At 46.9% G+C, this 19,066-nt stretch overlaps 1 protein-coding gene across 2 annotated transcripts in view; it reads left to right on the plus strand.

Moving 5' to 3' along the window:
- Nucleotides 1-19,066, plus strand: part of LOC140370096 (protein jagged-2-like) — a 70,456-nt gene that overhangs the window by 10,076 nt on the left and 41,314 nt on the right. For both annotated transcript variants that reach the window (XM_072457051.1, XM_072457052.1), the window contains exon 3: nucleotides 7,357-7,420. In XM_072457051.1, the coding sequence (XP_072313152.1) occupies nucleotides 7,357-7,420 (64 nt within the window). The remainder of the gene's footprint in view (nucleotides 1-7,356; nucleotides 7,421-19,066) is intronic.

Consider the following 19,066-nt stretch of genomic DNA (forward strand, 5'->3'; position numbering starts at 1 on the left):
CTCGTGTCTGTCGATGGCGTTGTTGTGTCTGTCGATGGCATTCTCGTGTCTGTCGATGGCGTTCTTGTGTCTGTTGATGGCGTTGTTGTGTCTGTCGATGGCGTTGTTGTGTCTGTCGATGGCATTCTCGTGTCTGTCGATGGCGTTCTCGTGTCTGTTGATGGAGTTGTTGTGTCTGTTGATGGCGTTGTTGTGTCTGTCGATGGCGTTGTTGTGTCTGTCGATGGCGTTGTTGTGTCTGTCAATGGCGTTCTCGTGTCTGTCGATAGCGTTCTTGTGTCTGTCGATGGCGTTCTTGTGTCTGTCGATGGCATTGTGTCTGTCGATGGCGTTCTCGTGTCTGTCGATGGCGTTGTTGTGTCTGTCAATGGCGTTCTTGTGTCTGTCGATGGCGCTCTTGTGTCTGTCGATGGCGTTGTTGTGTCTGTCAATGGCGTTGTTGTGTCTGTGGATGACGTTGATGTGTCTGTGGATGGCGTTCTTCTGTCTGTCGATGGCGTTCTCGTGTCTGTCGATGGCGTTGTTGTGTCTGTGGATGGCGTTCTTGTGTCTGTGGATGGCGTTATTGTGTCTGTCGATGGCGTTGTTGTGTCTGTCGATGGCGTTGTTGTGTCTGTGGATGGCGTTCTCGTGTCTGTGGATGGCGTTTTTGTGTCTGTCGATGGCGTTCTTGTGTCTGTCGATGGCGTTGTCGTGTCTGTCGATGGCGTTGTCGTGTCTGTCGATGGCGTTCTCGTGTCTGTCGATGGCGTTCTCGTGTCTGTTGATGGCGTTCTCGTGTCTGTCGATGGCGTTCTCGTGTCTGTCGATGGCGTTGTCGTGTCTGTCGATGGCGTTCTCGTGTCTGTCGATGGCGTTCTCGTGTCTGTCGATGGCGTTCTCGCGGTGGTTATTGTGGCCGACGCCTCCCGGGCCTTTCCCACGGCGCTAATATCACGCTCAGAGTGAGTGTCTCAAAGTGGAGCGAATACGCCTAAGCTTTGTCCCCAAACAAAGAGACTATCGAGGGCTTTGTGCGAGGAGAGGAGGAAGAGAGGAGGAGGAAGAGAGGAGGAGGTAGAGAAGGAGGAAGAGGAGGAGGAAAGGAGGAGGAGAGGAGGAAGGGGAGGAGGAGAGGAGGAAGAGAAGGAGGAAGAGAGGAGGAGAGGAGGAGGAGAGGAGGAAGAGGAGGAGGAGAGGAGGAAGAGGAGGAGGAGAGGAGGTAGAGAAGGAGGAAGAGGAGGAGGAGAGGAGGAGGAGAGGAGGAAGGGGAGGAGGAGAGGAGGAAGAGAAGGAGGAAGAGAGGAGGAGAGGAGGAGGAGAGGAGGAAGAGGAGGAGGAGAGGTGGAGGAGAGGAGGAAGAGAAGGAGGAGAAGAGGAGGAGAGGAGGAAGAGGAAGAGGAGGAGGAGGAGAGGAGGAGGAGAAGGAGGAGGAAGAGGAGGAAGAGAAGGAGGAGAGGAGGAGGTGAGGAGGAAGAGAAGGAGGAGAGGAGGAAGAGGAGGAGGAAAGGAGGAGGAAGAGAAGGAGGAGAGGAGGAAGAGGAGGAAGAGAGGAGGAGGAGGGGAGGAGGAGAGGAAGAGAAGGAGGAGAGGAGGAGGAAGAGAAGGAGGAGAGGAGGAGAAGAGGAGGAGAGGAGGAAGCGAAGGAGGCAGAAGAGGAGGAGGAGGAGGAGAGGAGGAAGAGGAGGAGGAGAGGAGGAAGAGAAGGAGGAGAGGAGGAGAAGAGGAGGAGGAAGAGGAGGAGAAGGAGGAGGAGAGGAGGAAGAGGAGGAGGAGAGGAGGGGAGGAGGAAGAAGAGGATGAAGAGAAGAAGGAGAGGAGGAAGAGAGGAGGAAGAGAAGGAGGAAAAAAGGAGGAGAGGAGGAGGAGGAGGAAGAGGAGAAGGAGCTGAGGAAGAGAAGGAGGAGAGGAGGAAGAGGAGGAGGAGAGGAGGGAGAGAAGGAGGAAGAGAATGAGGAGAGGAGGAAGAGGAGGAGGAAGAGAATGAGGAGAGGAGGACAGGAGGAAGAAAAGGAGGAATGGAAGGAGGAGAGGAGGAAGAGAAGGAGGAGAGTAGGAGGAGGAGAGAACCAAAAGACTTTGACTCTTTCGTCACGAGTGTCACGTGATCGAGGTCAAAGGTCATTTACAGTTTTGTCGCTCCAATGTGCAAAAAAACAAAGATTCCCCAGTGGAGCTTTAGAAGACGATGAGACGAGGACATTGGAAAAAGACGATGTTCAAGAGTTTTACGATGTCATGATCGAGGCTGGAGCTGTGAGCGAACGTGTCCTGTCAATCTGAAGGTCGATCTGAAGGTCAATCTGAAGGTCAATCTGAAGGACGTTCTGAAGGTCGATCTGAAGGTCGATCTGAAGGACGATCTGAAGGTCGATCTGAAGGACGATCTGAAGGTCGATCTGAAGGATGATCTGAAGGTCGATCTGAAGGTCGATCTGAAGGACGATCTGAAGGTCGATCCGAAGGTCGATCTGAAGGTCGATCCGAAGGTCGATCTGAAGGTCGATCTGAAGGACGATCTGAAGGTCGATCCGAAGGTCGATTTGAAGGTCGATCCGAAGGTCGATCTGAAGGACGATCTGAAGGTCGATCTGAAGGTCCTTTAAATGGGCACAGTCACGTCTCTGGAGCGGAATAATGTCTCCACGTTCTGAGGCTGAACCAGGACCATAAACCATGAGAATTCCACCACAGAACCATGAACCAGGACCATAAACCATGAGAGTCCTACCACAGAACCATGAACCAGGACCATAAACCATGAGAGTTCCACCACAGAACCATGAACCAGGACCATAAACCGTGAGAGTTCTACCACAGAACCATGAACCAGGACCATAAACCGTGAGAGTTCTACCACAGAACCATGAACCAGGACCATAAACCGTGAGAGTTCTACCACAGAACCATGAACCTCTAACCTAACTCTGACTCGCTGGAGTAAAACATGTAGTAAATATTTATCATGGTTGGACTAATTAAAGGTGTTTTATGGTCTTATTGTGTGTCAGGTCAGAACTGTTGTGTCGTTTATGTGGAGTTTGGCTCTTGTTTACAGTCTGGTTGTGGCATGGAATGTTAGAATTAGATGGGTTTTTTTGCATTTTTTTGGCAAATGTTTATTTTAGGCACTATATTATTTCACATTCTGGATGAAATAAGGGTTAATATGAGGGTTATATTCAGAAACCATTCATTTTGTTTGAGCTTTGGGACTTGAAATGTGTGAAATGTTGAACTTTTAGCGAGTTCTGTGACGCAAAGCTCTTTGAAAGTTGTAAAAAACACTTGTAAACTCTGCTACAAAGAGTTTAAAATGAACTAGTCCAGTCAAAATCTGCTGATAAGGTGTGTTTTTTTATTGGGTTTAATCTTTGACAGAGGAACACAAGTGATCGTTTTAGCTCGTTTTAGCTTATTATTATCACTAAACTTAACCGTTTTACATCTTAAGTCAGACTTTACTCAGCTCTGCTCCGTTTGCTAAGGTTCATCAACATTTTTACAGACTTTGAGATTGTATTTATCAGAAAAAACAATTATAATATTTCAAGGTTGTGTATGATCAGTGAGAACACTAAAGCTAACTGCTGTGCGTTAGGCTGCTTTTGTATAACCGGCATGAAAACGGGTAAACAAATGAGTCAAGTCTTTCCTTTACCCCGGCTCACCTTTTCAATGGGTTAACTAAACTAACTAAAATGTTTGCCAAATCGGGTAATGACAGAGCCCACATGCTTAGCAAAACAAAGCTAGCAAAGCACGTTAGCATCAGCCGTTTCCTGTTTATCGCCACATGGCACTCGCTTTATCAAGAGCCAGAATATGATATTTCCAGGTCATAAAGCGTCTGACATGATCCAAAGACTATGAAATACACTTTTCTCATGTTTTTATCGGTTTTAGATTTTGCCACATTTTTACCACTATCAGATTTTTTTTAAGGTTCTAATCTAGTCATATTTTTGCCGCTGTCACATTTTTGTCACGTATAATCGTGTTTTTGTTTCCTCTACTCGCATTTTTACTCACACTCATTTGTCGCTTTTTAATTTTTTTGTCACTATTAGTCACACTTTTTTGTACCATTTTCTCGCATTTATCCACATTTTGTTGCTTTTAGCATTGCAGCAGGGCAATATGTAAACATGATATTTCCAAGTAATAATGCGTCTAGCATTAGCATTAGCATTAGCATTAGCATGACATAAAGAGAGGTTCAAACGCGGCGTAGAGGCTTTGAGAGAAGTCAAAGAAATGAGGCAAAACTGTTACTGTGCACCCTAGTTTAAAAAGTATAATTCACGTACAGTTTGGATCATATTTACTAAGAACATCTGGGCGGTGTCAGTTTTTTATGTCGCAGAGTGGAAAACAGGTTCAAAAATCCAAAATACTTGACCACACGCCACTTTCCATCGACACAATCCCGGGTTTATGACAGTTTTCCTCGAAACGAAAGCTGCTGTAACCGATCCCGGACAATAACGCTCGGTATCGGCCTCTGGATCCGTCTCTTATCGGCGATCTAAACCTCAGCGTAACCGGAGGAGTCTTTTGTTCCGCACAAGACGCCGGCCACAATGGCTAACACACTTTACCCTCCGCCTCGGGGCCAAGAGGACGGCAAAGTGGAGCGTCGAGAGGGAGCGTTTCGCACAGGCGACGGGGCAGGTCCACGGGATGGCGAGGGAAGGAAACGTACTGGGAAGAGGTGATAGTTTTGTACCAGATAAAAAAACAACAACGTTTGCGACAATCGGAGCAAGAAATCTGCCCGTTCTTTGCGGTCTGCGCGGCAAAACGTCCCAACGGCGTTTATACGTTTGCGGACGATACTGGGACGGTCGTAGATCTGATGTCTCAACCGATCTGTCCCCGAATGTGGCAAAAACAAAGGAAGTTATCAGAAACCTGCACACGCCTCTGCAGATGAATAAAACAGTCTTTTTTTCATCATTATCCGCCAAATCGTCTGTTCTCTCTCTTCTGATCAGTTGTGCGTTTAAGTCTGGGTTGTCCAGAGCAACGTGTCTCCTGATAATCTCGTCTCATGACCTCACTCTTCTCACGAGGACGAGTCAAAACTGCATCTGCCCCAAAATCCAGGACAAAAAGTGCTGCAGGGAAAAGGTCTTTGCCTCGTGTAGGACTCAGTCACCCCGAGTCCTAAAGACCTCCAGATTTGAGGACTTCATGCTCAGGCCGTGAGAATAAACCAGCTTTATGGAAGTTTGTTGTGCTGGTTTGTGTGTTTTTAACGAAATATTCAGAAAAGTAGTAATTAGAGGTCGAGAAATGTCACGGGTCGAGAAAACGTCACAGGTCGAGAAAATGTCGAGTAAATGTCGAGAAAACGTAGAGAAAACGTTGAGAAAACGTTGAAAACGTTGAGAAAACGTCAAGAAAACGTTGAAAATGTCGAGAAAACATCGCAGGTTGAGAAAAAGAGAGAAAAGGACAATTTAGCATAATATTTGTCCTTAATAAGTAGTAAATGCAGTAAATGGGTGATACATTTAGACGGAGTCATCAGTCACGGTCATGTGTCACAGTGGTCGTCCTGCGCCTCTCAGCCAGCAGCTTGTGGCTTCGAGTCCTTCCTCTCATTGGACGCGATGACCTCATGTGTCGTGGTAAACATTATGATGCGCTCGTGTTTGCGCCCCGAGCTCGCCGCTTCGGAATGTGATGTGACGGACAGGAATGCGCTGAAAATGTGGCTCTATTTCTGGCCCGGCGGCTCTGGAGTCACGGCCGCCCCGGGGCAGAACCATGACACGCACGTTAAAGACGGAACATTGTGTGACGCTGTATTTGTGTTTTATGTTGTGCGTCGTCGGTCGTTATCTCGGAATCGAACCAGGCACCTTCGCGCTGTGAGGCGCTCGGAGGCACAGTGACGTGGACGGACCTGTAGAGGGCGTTAAACAGGACCTAAACAGGACCTAAACAGGACCTAAACAGGCGGGAACCTCTCGCTCTTTTTCACTATTTTAGCCAACGATTATTGATCGTTATTATTCAATGCCTTCGTGCCTCACCTGCCTCCTCACCTCTTCTCCCCTCTCGTTCCCCCCTCTCCTCCCTCACCTTCCTCACCTGCCTCCTCTGCTCCTTCACCTGCCTCCTCTCTCACCTGCCTTCCCTCCTCTCCTCCCTCACCTGCCTCCTCACCTCCCTCTTCCCCCTTCTCCTCCCTCACCTGCCTCTCCCCTTCTCCTCCGAGTCACGGAAGCAGAAACGCCGCCGCCTCGCCGCTCTGTAATCAGCCCCCTGCTCGGCCTCGCCGCCGTGTAATCTGCCCCGGGGCGGAAGCGGGGCGAGCCAAGGTCATGGGAACGCACAGCTGTCCAGAGAGTGTTAGAGGAAAACACAGACGAGCACCTGAAACAAGGGTGGGACGGAGAGGGTGGGACGAGGAGGGTGGGACAAGGAGGGGGAGGGTGGGACAAGGAGGGTGGGACAAGGACGAGGAGGGTGGGACAAGGAGGGTGGGACAAGGAGGAGGAGGGTGGGACAAGGAGGGTGGGACAAGGACGAGGAGGGTGGGACAAGGAGGGTGGGACAAGGAGGAGGAGGGTGGGACAAGGAGGGTGGGACAAGGACGAGGAGGGTGGGACAAGGAGGGTGGGACAAGGACGAGGAGGGTGGGACAAGGAGGGTGGAACAGAGAGGGTGGGGCGAGGACAAGGAGGGTGGGACGAGGAGGGTGGGAAAATATTAGCTCCTCCTCTCAGTTCCTCCTCTCAGTTCCTCCTCACAGCTCCTCCTCACAGCTCCTCCCCTCAGTTCCTCCTCTCAGTTCCTCCTCACAGCTCCTCCTCACAGCTCCTCCTCTCAGCTCCTCCTCACAGCTCCTCCTCTCAGCTCCTCCTCTCAGCTCCTCCTCTCAGCTCCTCTTCTCAGCTCCTCCTCACAGCTCCTCCTCAAAGCTCCTCCTCTCAGCTCCTCCTCTCAGCTCCTCTTCTCAGCTCCTCCTCACAGCTCCTCCTCTCAGCTCCTCCTCACAGCTCCTCCTCACAGCTCCTCCTCTCAGCTCCTCCTCTCAGCTCCTCCTCTCAGCTCCTCTTCTCAGCTCCTCCTCACAGCTCCTCCTCAAAGCTCCTCCTCTCAGCTCCTCCTCTCAGCTCCTCTTCTCAGCTCCTCCTCACAGCTCCTCCTCTCAGCTCCTCCTCACAGCTCCTCCTCACAGCTCCTCCTCTTAGCTCCTCCTCTCAGCTCCTCCTCTCAGCTCCTCCTCTCAGCTCCTCCTCTCAGCTCCTCCTCTCAGCAGACGGACCTGTGGCTGAAGCTCATGTTTCCCATTAGCAAAAGCATGTTAGCCGTGTTAGCATGACCTCCGCTGACCTTTGACCTTTGCCCTGTGTGTTCCAGAGAGCCTTCACTGTGATCGTCGAGGCCTGGGACCGAGACAACGACACGCGCCACGCCCACACAGGTGAGACACACCTTTACCTGCCGTGTCCATCCAGTGTCCACTCAGTGTCCACCCAGTGCCAGTGTCCACCCAGTGTCCCCCCAGTGTCCACCCAGTGTCCACTCAGTGTCCACCTAGTGTCCCTCACTGTCCACCCAGTGTCCACTCAGTGTCCACTCACTGTCCACCCAGTGTCCACTCAGTGTCCACCCAGTGTCCACCCAGTGTCCACTCAGTGTCCACCTAGTGTCCCTCACTGTCCACCCAGTGTCCACTCAGTGTCCACTCACTGTCCACCCAGTGTCCACTCAGTGTCCACCCAGTGTCCACCCAGTGTCCACTCAGTGTCCACTCAGTGTCCACTCAGTGTATCAGCACAAACAGTATGACAAAACATGAAGAAAACAGTAAAAAATCCCATATAGTAAATTTTTTCATCAAAGTTTTCCATTTTCATATTAAGTCTGAATGTCATTTTTCCATTTGCCTGATGTCTGTCCCAATGTCGGTCCAGTCCTTCATCGTTGGTCGCTTGATGTTTGTGTCGTCCATTTCTTTGTGATGGACTTTTTCCCGCCTCCAGAAGTACATTCCAGAAGTACATTCCAGAAGTACATTCCAGAAGTACATTCCAGAAGTACGTTCCAGAAGTACGTTCCAGAAGTATCCATTCATTGTGTCCATTGCAGGAGTTTTGAGGCCCAAGTTCCTTTCTGTTTGAAAAGTTGTTATTGAGTGAATTTAGTTTATTTTGTTTGATTTGTGTGTCAGAAATAGTTGTGTTTGAGGAGGAAACGGCATCAGAGCTTCTGCGTACTAGCTTCTCGTACTAGCTTCTCGTACTAGCTTCTCGTACTAGCTTCTCGTACTAGTTTCTCGTACTAGCTTCTGCGTACTAGCTTCTGCGTACTAGCTTCTCGTACTAGCTTCTGCGTACTAGCTTCTGCGTACTAGCTTCTCGTACTAGCTTCTCGTACTAGCTTCTCGTACCAGCTTCTCGTACCAGCTTCTCGTACTAGCTTCTGCGTACTAGCTTCTCGTACCAGCTTCTGCGTACTAGCTTCTCGTACTAGCTTCTCGTACTAGCTTCTCGTACTAGCTTCTCGTACTAGTTTCTCGTACTAGCTTCTGCGTACTAGCTTCTGCGTACTAGCTTCTCGTACTAGCTTCTGCGTACTAGCTTCTGCGTACTAGCTTCTCGTACTAGCTTCTCGTACTAGCTTCTCGTACCAGCTTCTCGTACCAGCTTCTCGTACTAGCTTCTGCGTACTAGCTTCTCGTACCAGCTTCTGCGTACTAGCTTCTCGTACTAGCTTCTCGTACTAGCTTCTGCGTACTAGCTTCTCGTACTAGCTTCTGCGTACTAGCTTCTCGTACCAGCTTCTCGTACCAGCTTCTCGTACCAGCTTCTCGTACTAGCTTCTGCGTACTAGCTTCTCGTACTAGCTTCTCGTACTAGCTTCTCGTACTAGCTTCTGCGTAGTAGCTTCTCGTACTAGCTTCTTGTACTAGCTTCTCGTACCTCTGGCTGCTGCTGGTGTGAATGACGCTTCGGATGACGTAGCGTTTCAGCTCCGGATGGCGTAGCGTTTTAGCTCCGGATGACGTAGCGTTTTAGCTCCGGATGACGTAGCGTTTTAGCTCCGGATGGCATAGCGTTTCAGCTCTTGGCTCTGTTGTTACATAAACGGGTTGACGGGAGGTTAGTTTCGGTCGTTGTGGGATTTCCATGTTTTTGGGTGAACGTTTTGCAGCGTCACAAACACGCTCGGTCCTGTCTCCAGCTCCAGGGAATGAAAATAAAAGCGAGCGCAGGGCGTGCAGCGCTTTCTCCTCAAGCTTTACCGATGATCGAATCACAAAGGCCGTGATTATGTCGGTAATAGAAACTGTGCAGAGAAGAAGGTGCTCTAAACGCTGCAGTTTAGAGCTCAAACTTTAGAGCTCTGAAGGTTCTGCTGTTCTTCTCATTCTGAATCAGTTTAATGGTAAAGAACCTGTGGTCAATGTTTATTAGAGTTAAACTTCTGTTAAGTCGCAGTTTGTGTGAAATTACGAGTTTAAAGTGACAGGAAGTGGAGCTGAATCCCTCTGTGATGTCATCAGTGTGCGACACAGAGACAGTTTAAACCATGGTTGGACTAAATAAAGGTGTTTTATGGTCTTATTGCGTGTCGTTTATGTGGAGTTTGGCTCTTGTTTACAGTCTGGTTGCTATGGTAACAGCTGTGGAACCACCTCTACCTGTGTCATATCTGTGCTCACGTCCAACCAGGAAGTACAATTATAAACTGGTCTGGTCTCTGGTCCCTGGTCCCTGGTCCCTGGTCCCTGGTCCCTGGTCCCTGGTCCCAGGTCCCAGGTCCCAGGTCCCTGGTCCCTGGTCCCTGGTCCCTGGTCCCTGGTCCCTGGTCCCTGGTCCCTGGTCCCTGGTCCCAGGTCCCAGGTCCCAGGTCCCAGGTCCCAGGTCCCAGGTCCCTGGTCACTGGTCCCTGGTCCCTGGTCTCTGGTCCCTGGTCCCTGGTCTCTGGTCTCTGGTCTCTGGTCCCTGGTCCCTGGTCCCTGGTCCCTGGTCTCTGGTCCCTGGTCCCTGGTCCCTGGTCTCTGGTCCCTGGTCCCTGGTCTCTGGTCTCTGGTCTCTGGTCCCTGGTCCCTGGTCCCTGGTCCCTGGTCTCTGGTCCCTGGTCCCTGGTCCCTGGTCTCTGGTCCCTGGTCCCTGGTCTCTGGTCTCTGGTCTCTGGTCTCTGGTCCCTGGTCCCTGGTCCCTGGTCTCTGGTCCCTGGTCCCTGGTTCCTGGTCCACAGTCTGAGCTCCACCTTCAGGAGCTGGTCCTGATTTAAAGCTGGACTGGAGGAGGATTCTTCTCATTCTCTTCTGGGGAAATCTGTTTTAAGAGTTTAAACCAGGACTAAACCAGGACTAAACCAGGACTAAACCAGGACTAAACCAGTACTAAACCAGGACTAAACCAGTACTAAACCAGGACTAAACCAGGACTAAACCAGGTCTAAACCAGGTCTAAACCAGGACTAAACCAGGTCTAAACCAGGACTAAACCAGGACTAAACTAGGTCTAAACCAGGACTAAACCAGAACTAAACCAGGTCTAAACCAGGTCTAAACCAGGACTAAACCAGGTCTAAACCAGGTCTAAACCAGGTCCAAACCAGAACTAAACCAGGACTAAACCAGGACTAAACCAGGACTAAACCAGAACTAAACTAGGTCCAAACCAGAACTAAACCAGGACTAAACCAGGACTAAACCAGAACTAATCCAGGACTAAACCAGGACTAAACCAGGTCTAAACCAGAACTAAACCAGGACTAAACCAGGTCTAAACCAGGACTAAACCCGGTCTAAACCAGGACTAAACCAGGTCTAAACCAGGTCTAAACCAGGACTAAACCAGGACTAAACCAGAACTAAACTAGGTCCAAACCAGGACTAAACCAGGACTAAACCAGAACTAAACTAGGTCCAAACCAGAACTAAACCAGGTCTAAACCAGAACTAAACCAGGACTAAACCAGGTCTAAACCAGGTCTAAACCAGGTCTAAACCAGGACTAAACCAGGTCTAAACCAGGTCTAAACCAGGACTAAACCAGGTCTAAACCAGGACTAAACCAGGACTAAACTAGGTCTAAACCAGGACTAAACCAGAACTAAACCAGAACTAATCCAGGACTAAACCAGAACTAAACCAGGACTAAACCAGGTCTAAACCAGGACTAAACCCGGTCTAAACCAGGACTAAACCAGGTCTAAACCAGGTCTAAACCAGGTCTAAACCAGGACTAAACCAGGTCTAAACCAGGACTAAACCCGGTCTAAACCAGGACTAAACCAGGACTAAACCAGAACTAAACTAGGTCCAAACCAGGACTAAACCAGGACTAAACCAGAACTAAACTAGGTCCAAACCAGAACTAAACCAGGTCTAAACCAGAACTAAACCAGGACTAAACCAGGTCTAAACCAGAACTAAACCAGGACTAAACCAGGTCTAAACCAGAACTAAACTAGGTCCAAACCAGAACTAAACCAGGTCTAAACCAGAACTAAACCAGGACTAAACCAGGTCTAAACCAGAACTAAACCAGGACTAAACCAGGACTAAACCAGGACTAAACCAGGACAAAACCAGATCTAAACCAGTAAATGTAAATGTACTGGTTTGGAGTAAATGTATAGTTTGGTTGTCAGTGAGTCTCTTTTACCTTCGATATTTTGCATTAGAATAAGATATATTTACTTTTGGCCTTCATTAAATTATTTTAAGGTTCATTTCCTTAAACATTTTAACAAATATCAAGAGTAAAATCACATAAATACAGTTTCTGGTTCTGCTCCACTTTCTGTTATTGACGTGAAATCAGCGCTTTGCCCGGACATATTCCTCCTGACGTCACCTCAGACCTGCTCTGCAGCGTACAATGCAGCGTATAATGCAGCGTGTAATGCGACGTGTAATGCAGCGTACAATGCAGCGTATAATGCGACGTATAATGCAGCGTATAATGCGACGTATAATGCAGCGTACAATGCAGCGTATAATGTGACGTATAATGCAGCGTACAATGCAGCGTATAATGCGACGTATAATGCAGCGTATAATGCAACGTGTAATGAGACGTGTAATGCGACGTACAATGCGACGTATAATGCAGCGTATAATGCGACATATAATGCGACGTATAATGCAGTGTATAATGCAGCGTATAATGCGACGTGTAATGCGACGTATAATGCGACGTATAATGCAGCGTATAATGCGACATATAATGCAGCGTATAATGCAGCGTATAATGCGACGTATAATGCGACGTATAATGCAGCGTATAATGCAGCGTATAATGCGACGTGTAATGCGACGTACAATGCGACGTATAATGCAGCGTATAATGCGACGTGTAATGCAGCGTATAATGCAGCGTATAATGCGACGTGTAATGCAGCGTATAATGCAACGTGTAATGAGACGTGTAATGCGACATACAATGCGACGTATAATGCAGCGTATAATGCGACGTACAATGCGACGTATAATGCAGCGTATAGTGCGACATATAATGCAGCGTATAATGCAGCGTATAATGCGACGTATAATGCGACGTATAATGCAGCGTATAATGCGACGTATAATGCAGCGTATAATGAGACGTGTAATGCGACGTACAATGCGACGTGTAATGCAGCGTATAATGCAACGTGTAATGAGACGTGTAATGCAGCGTATAATGCGACGTATAATGCAGCGTATAATGCGACGTACAATGCAGCGTACAATGCAGCGTATAATGCAACGTATAATGCAGCTTATAATCCGACGTGTAATGAGACGTGTAATGCAGCGAACCATGCAGCGTATAATGCGACGTATAATGCAGCGTATAATGCGAGGTGTCATGCAGCGTATAATGCGAGGTGTCATGCAGCGTATAATGCCACGTGTAAAGAGACATGTAATGCGACGTACAATGTAACGTATAATGCAGCGCATAATGCGTTATATAATGCAGCGTATAATGCGACGTATAATGCAGCGTATAATGCGACGTATAATGCAGCGTATAATGAGACGTGTAATGCAGCGTACAATGCAGCGTATAATGCGACGTATAATGCGACGTGTAATGAGACGTATAATGCAGCGTATAATGCAGCGTATAATGCAGCGTATAATGCAGTGTATAATGCAGCGTATAATGCGACGTATAATGCAGCGTATAATGAGACGTGTAATGCAGCGTATAATGCGACGTGTAATGAGACGTGTAATGCGACGTATAATGCAGTGTATAATGCGACGTATAATGCAACGTATAATGCAGCGTATAATGCAGCGTATAATGCGACGTGTAATGAGACGTATAATGCGACATATAATGCAGCGTATAATGCAGCGTACAATGCGACGTGTAATGCGACGCACAATGCGATGCACAATGAGACGTGTAATGCGACGTACAATGCGACGTATAATGCGACGTGTAATGCGACGTATAATGTAACGTAAAATGTAACGTACAATGCAACGTACAATGCGACGTACAATGCGACGTATAATACTACGTATAATGCGACGCACAATGCGACGTACAATGCGACGTACAATGCGACGTACAATGCGACGTATAAATGCGACTTTAATGCAATGTATAATGCGATGTATAAAGTGACGTATAATGCGATGTATAATGTTATGCTAATGCAACATATAATGCGACGTATAATACGATGTATAATGTTATGCTAATGCAACATATAATGCGACGTATAATACGATGAATAATGCAATGTATAACGTGACGTATAATGCGATGTATGATACGATTTCTGACGGTGGTTCGGTAACGCCCCGGACCAGGACTAAACCAGTACTAAACCAGGACTAAACCAGGACTAAACCAGGACTAAACCAGGTCTAAACCAGGACTAAACCAGGTCTGAACCAGGACTAAACCAGGACTAAACTAGGTCTAAACCAGGACTAAACCAGAACTAAACCAGGTCTAAACCAGGTCTAAACCAGGACTAAACCAGGTCTAAACCAGGTCTAAACCAGGTCCAAACCAGAACTAAACCAGGACTAAACCAGGACTAAACCAGGACTAAACCAGAACTAAACTAGGTCCAAACCAGAACTAAACCAGGACTAAACCAGGTCTAAACCAGAACTAATCCAGGACTAAACCAGGACTAAACCAGGTCTAAACCAGAACTAAACCAGGACTAAACCAGGTCTAAACCAGGACTAAACCCGGTCTAAACCAGGACTAAACCAGGTCTAAACCAGGTCTAAACCAGGACTAAACCAGGACTAAACCAGAACTAAACTAGGTCCAAACCAGGACTAAACCAGGACTAAACCAGAACTAAACTAGGTCCAAACCAGAACTTAACCAGGTCTAAACCAGAACTAAACCAGGACTAAACCAGGTCTAAACCAGGTCTAAACCAGGTCTAAACCAGGACTAAACCAGGTCTAAACCAGGACTAAACCAGGACTAAACTAGGTCTAAACCAGGACTAAACCAGAACTAAACCAGAACTAATCCAGGACTAAACCAGGACTAAACCAGGTCTAAACCAGAACTAAACCAGGACTAAACCAGGTCTAAACCAGGACTAAACCCGGTCTAAACCAGGACTAAACCAGGTCTAAACCAGGTCTAAACCAGGACTAAACCAGGACTAAACCAGGACTAAACCAGAACTAAACTAGGTCCAAACCAGGACTAAACCAGGACTAAACCAGAACTAAACTAGGTCCAAACCAGAACTAAACCAGGTCTAAACCAGAACTAAACCAGGACTAAACCAGGTCTAAACCAGAACTAAACCAGGACTAAACCAGGACTAAACCAGGACTAAACCAGGACAAAACCAGATCTAAACCAGTAAATGTAAATGTACTGGTTTGGAGTAAATGTATAGTTTGGTTGTCAGTGAGTCTCTTTTACCTTCGATATTTTGCATTAGAATAAGATATATTTACTTTTGGCCTTCATTAAATTATTTTAAGGTTCATTTCCTTAAACATTTTAACAAATATCTAGAGTAAAATCACATAAAAACAGTTTCTGGTTCTGCTCCACTTTCTGTTATTGACGTGAAATCAGCGCTTTGCCCGGACATATTCCTCCTGACGTCACCTCAGACCTGCTCTGCAGCGTACAATGCAGCGTATAATGCAGCGTGTAATGCGACGTGTAATGCAGCGTACAATGCAGCGTATAATGCAGCGTGTAATGCGACGTGTAATGCAGCGTACAATGCAGCGTATAATGCGACGTATAATGCAGCGTATAATGCGACGTGTAATGCAGCGTATAATGCGACGTGTAATGAGACGTGTAATGCGACGTACAATGCGACGTATAATGCAGCGTATAATGCGACAGATAATGCGACGTATAATGCAGCGTATAATGCAGCGTATAATGCGACGTGTAATGCGACGTATAATGCGACGTATAATGCAGCGTATAATGCGACATATAATGCAGCGTATAATGCGACGTATAATGCGACGTATAATGCAGCGTATAATGCAGCGTATAATGCGACGTGTAATGCGACGTACAATGCGACGTATAATGCAGCGTATAATGCGACGTGTAATGCAGCGTATAATGCAGCGTATAATGCGACGTGTAATGCAGCGTATAATGCGACGTGTAATGAGACGTGTAATGCGACATACAATGCGACGTATAATGCAGCGTATAATGCGACGTACAATGCGACGTATAATGCAGCGTATAATGCGACATATAATGCAGCGTATAATGCAGCGTATAATGCGACGTATAATGCGACGTATAATGCAGCGTATAATGCGACGTATAATGCAGCGTATAATGAGACGTGTAATGCGACGTACAATGCGACGTGTAATGCAGCGTATAATGCAACGTGTAATGAGACGTGTAATGCAGCGTATAATGCGACGTATAATGCGACGTACAATGCAGCGTACAATGCAGCGTATAATGCAACGTATAATGCAGCTTATAATGCGACGTGTAATGCAGCGTATAACGCGACGTGTAATGAGACGTGTAATGCAGCGTACCATGCAGTGTATAATGCGACGTATAATGCAGCGTATAATGCGAGGTGTCATGCAGCGTATAATGCCACGTGTAATGAGACGTGTAATGCGACGTACAATGTAACGTATAATGCAGCGCATAATGCGTTATATAATGCAGCGTATAATGCGACGTATAATGCAGCGTATAATGCGACGTATAATGCAGCGTATAATGAGACGTGTAATGCAGCGTACAATGCAGCGTATAATGCGACGTATAATGCGACGTGTAATGAGACGTGTAATGCAGCGTATAATGCAGCGTATAATGCAGCGTATAATGCAGTGTATAATGCAGCGTATAATGCGACGTATAATGCAGCGTATAATGAGACGTGTAATGCAGCGTATAATGCCACGTGTAATGAGACGTGTAATGCGACGTACAATGTAACGTATAATGCAGCGCATAATGCGTTATATAATGCAGCGTATAATGCGACGTATAATGCAGCGTATAATGCGACGTATAATGCAGCGTATAATGAGACGTGTAATGCAGCGTACAATGCAGCGTATAATGCGACGTATAATGCGACGTGTAATGAGACGTGTAATGCAGCGTATAATGCAGCGTATAATGCAGCGTATAATGCAGTGTATAATGCAGCGTATAATGCGACGTATAATGCAGCGTATAATGAGACGTGTAATGCAGCGTATAATGCGACGTGTAATGAGACGTGTAATGCGACGTATAATGCAGTGTATAATGCGACGTATAATGCAACGTATAATGCAGCGTATAATGCAGCGTATAATGCGACGTGTAATGAGACGTATAATGCAGCGTATAATGCGACGTGTAATGCAGCGTATAATGCGACGTGTAATGAGACGTGTAATGCGACATACAATGCGACGTATAATGCCACGTATAATGCGACGTACAATGCGACGTATAATGCAGCGTATAATGCGACATATAATGCAGCGTATAATGCAGCGTATAATGCGACGTATAATGCGACGTATAATGCAGCGTATAATGCGACGTATAATGCAGCGTATAATGAGACGTGTAATGCGACGTACAATGCGACGTGTAATGCAGCGTATAATGCAACGTGTAATGAGACGTGTAATGCAGCGTATAATGCGACGTATAATGCGACGTACAATGCAGCGTACAATGCAGCGTATAATGCAACGTATAATGCAGCTTATAATGCGACGTGTAATGCAGCGTATAATGCGACGTGTAATGAGACGTGTAATGCAGCGTACCATGCAGCGTATAATGCGACGTATAATGCAGCGTATAATGCGAGGTGTCATGCAGCGTATAATGCCACGTGTAATGAGACGTGTAATGCGACGTACAATGTAACGTATAATGCAGCGCATAATGCGTTATATAATGCAGCGTATAATGCGACGTATAATGCAGCGTATAATGCGACGTATAATGCAGCGTATAATGAGACGTGTAATGCAGCGTACAATGCAGCGTATAATGCGACGTATAATGCGACGTGTAATGAGACGTGTAATGCAGCGTATAATGCAGCGTATAATGCAGCGTATAATGCAGTGTATAATGCAGCGTATAATGCGACGTATAATGCAGCGTATAATGAGACGTGTAATGCAGCGTATAATGCCACGTGTAATGAGACGTGTAATGCGACGTACAATGTAACGTATAATGCAGCGCATAATGCGTTATATAATGCAGCGTATAATGCGACGTATAATGCAGCGTATAATGCGACGTATAATGCAGCGTATAATGAGACGTGTAATGCAGCGTACAATGCGGCGTATAATGCGACGTATAATGCGACGTGTAATGAGACGTGTAATGCAGCGTATAATGCAGCGTATAATGCAGCGTATAATGCAGTGTATAATGCAGCGTATAATGCGACGTATAATGCAGCGTATAATGAGACGTGTAATGCAGCGTATAATGCGACGTGTAATGAGACGTGTAATGCGACGTATAATGCAGTGTATAATGCGACGTATAATGCAACGTATAATGCAGCGTATAATGCAGCGTATAATGCGACGTGTAATGAGACGTATAATGCGACATATAATGCAGCGTATAATGCAGCGTACAATGCGACGTGTAATGCGACGCACAATGCGATGCACAATGAGACGTGTAATGCGACGTACAATGCGACGTATAATGCGACGTGTAATGCGACGTATAATGTAACGTAAAATGTAACGTACAATGCAACGTACAATGCGACGTACAATGCGACGTATAATACTACGTATAATGCGACGCACAATGCGACGTACAATGCGACGTACAATGCGACGTACAATGCGACGTATAAATGCGACTTTAATGCAATGTATAATGCGATGTATAAAGTGACGTATAATGCGATGTATAATGTTATGCTAATGCAACATATAATGCGACGTATAATACGATGAATAATGCAATGTATAACGTGACGTATAATGCGATGTATGATACGATTTCTGACGGTGGTTCGGTAACGCCCCCTGCGGCTCAGAACCGGACGATCGGAGCGAGAACACGTCCGGACACGAGCGCTGGAGGAGAAAGCTCGAGTCGTAAATGATTCTGGCAAAAACTTGTGCAGACGCAGCACTTCTTTCTCCACCGGGGCACATGCCGTTGTGTCCTTCGGCAAGACACTTCTCACACTTTGAACCGTCAGAGTTATTGGTGCGTCTGTATTCAAGAGGGTTCGCTTTAGGCCCGCGGACGGCTTTAGCGCAAGATGATTGGACACGAGGGAGGAAATAATCATTTGTCCCCAAACTTATGTGTGGAGCCTTAGCAACACAAAGCTAGCATAGCATGTTAGCATCAGCCGTTTCCTGTTTATGGCCGCACGGCACTCGCTTTGTCAAGAGCCACAATCTGATATTTCCAGGTCATAATGCGTCTGACATTAGCATTAGCATTAGCATGACATAAAGAAATGTTCAAAAGCGGCGTAGAGGCTTTGAGAGAAGTCAAAGAAATGAGGCAAAACTGTTCCTGTGCACGCTAGCTTTAGCCACGCCCCTCACACACGCTAGCTTTAGCCACGCCCCTCACATACGCTAGCTTCAGCCACAAACATA

This window comes from Eucyclogobius newberryi, unplaced genomic scaffold, assembly GCF_026437365.1.
Source record: "Eucyclogobius newberryi isolate DKJ021-1_F unplaced genomic scaffold, fEucNew1.0.hap1 SCAF_21, whole genome shotgun sequence".
Taxonomy (NCBI): domain Eukaryota; kingdom Metazoa; phylum Chordata; class Actinopteri; order Gobiiformes; family Gobiidae; genus Eucyclogobius; species Eucyclogobius newberryi.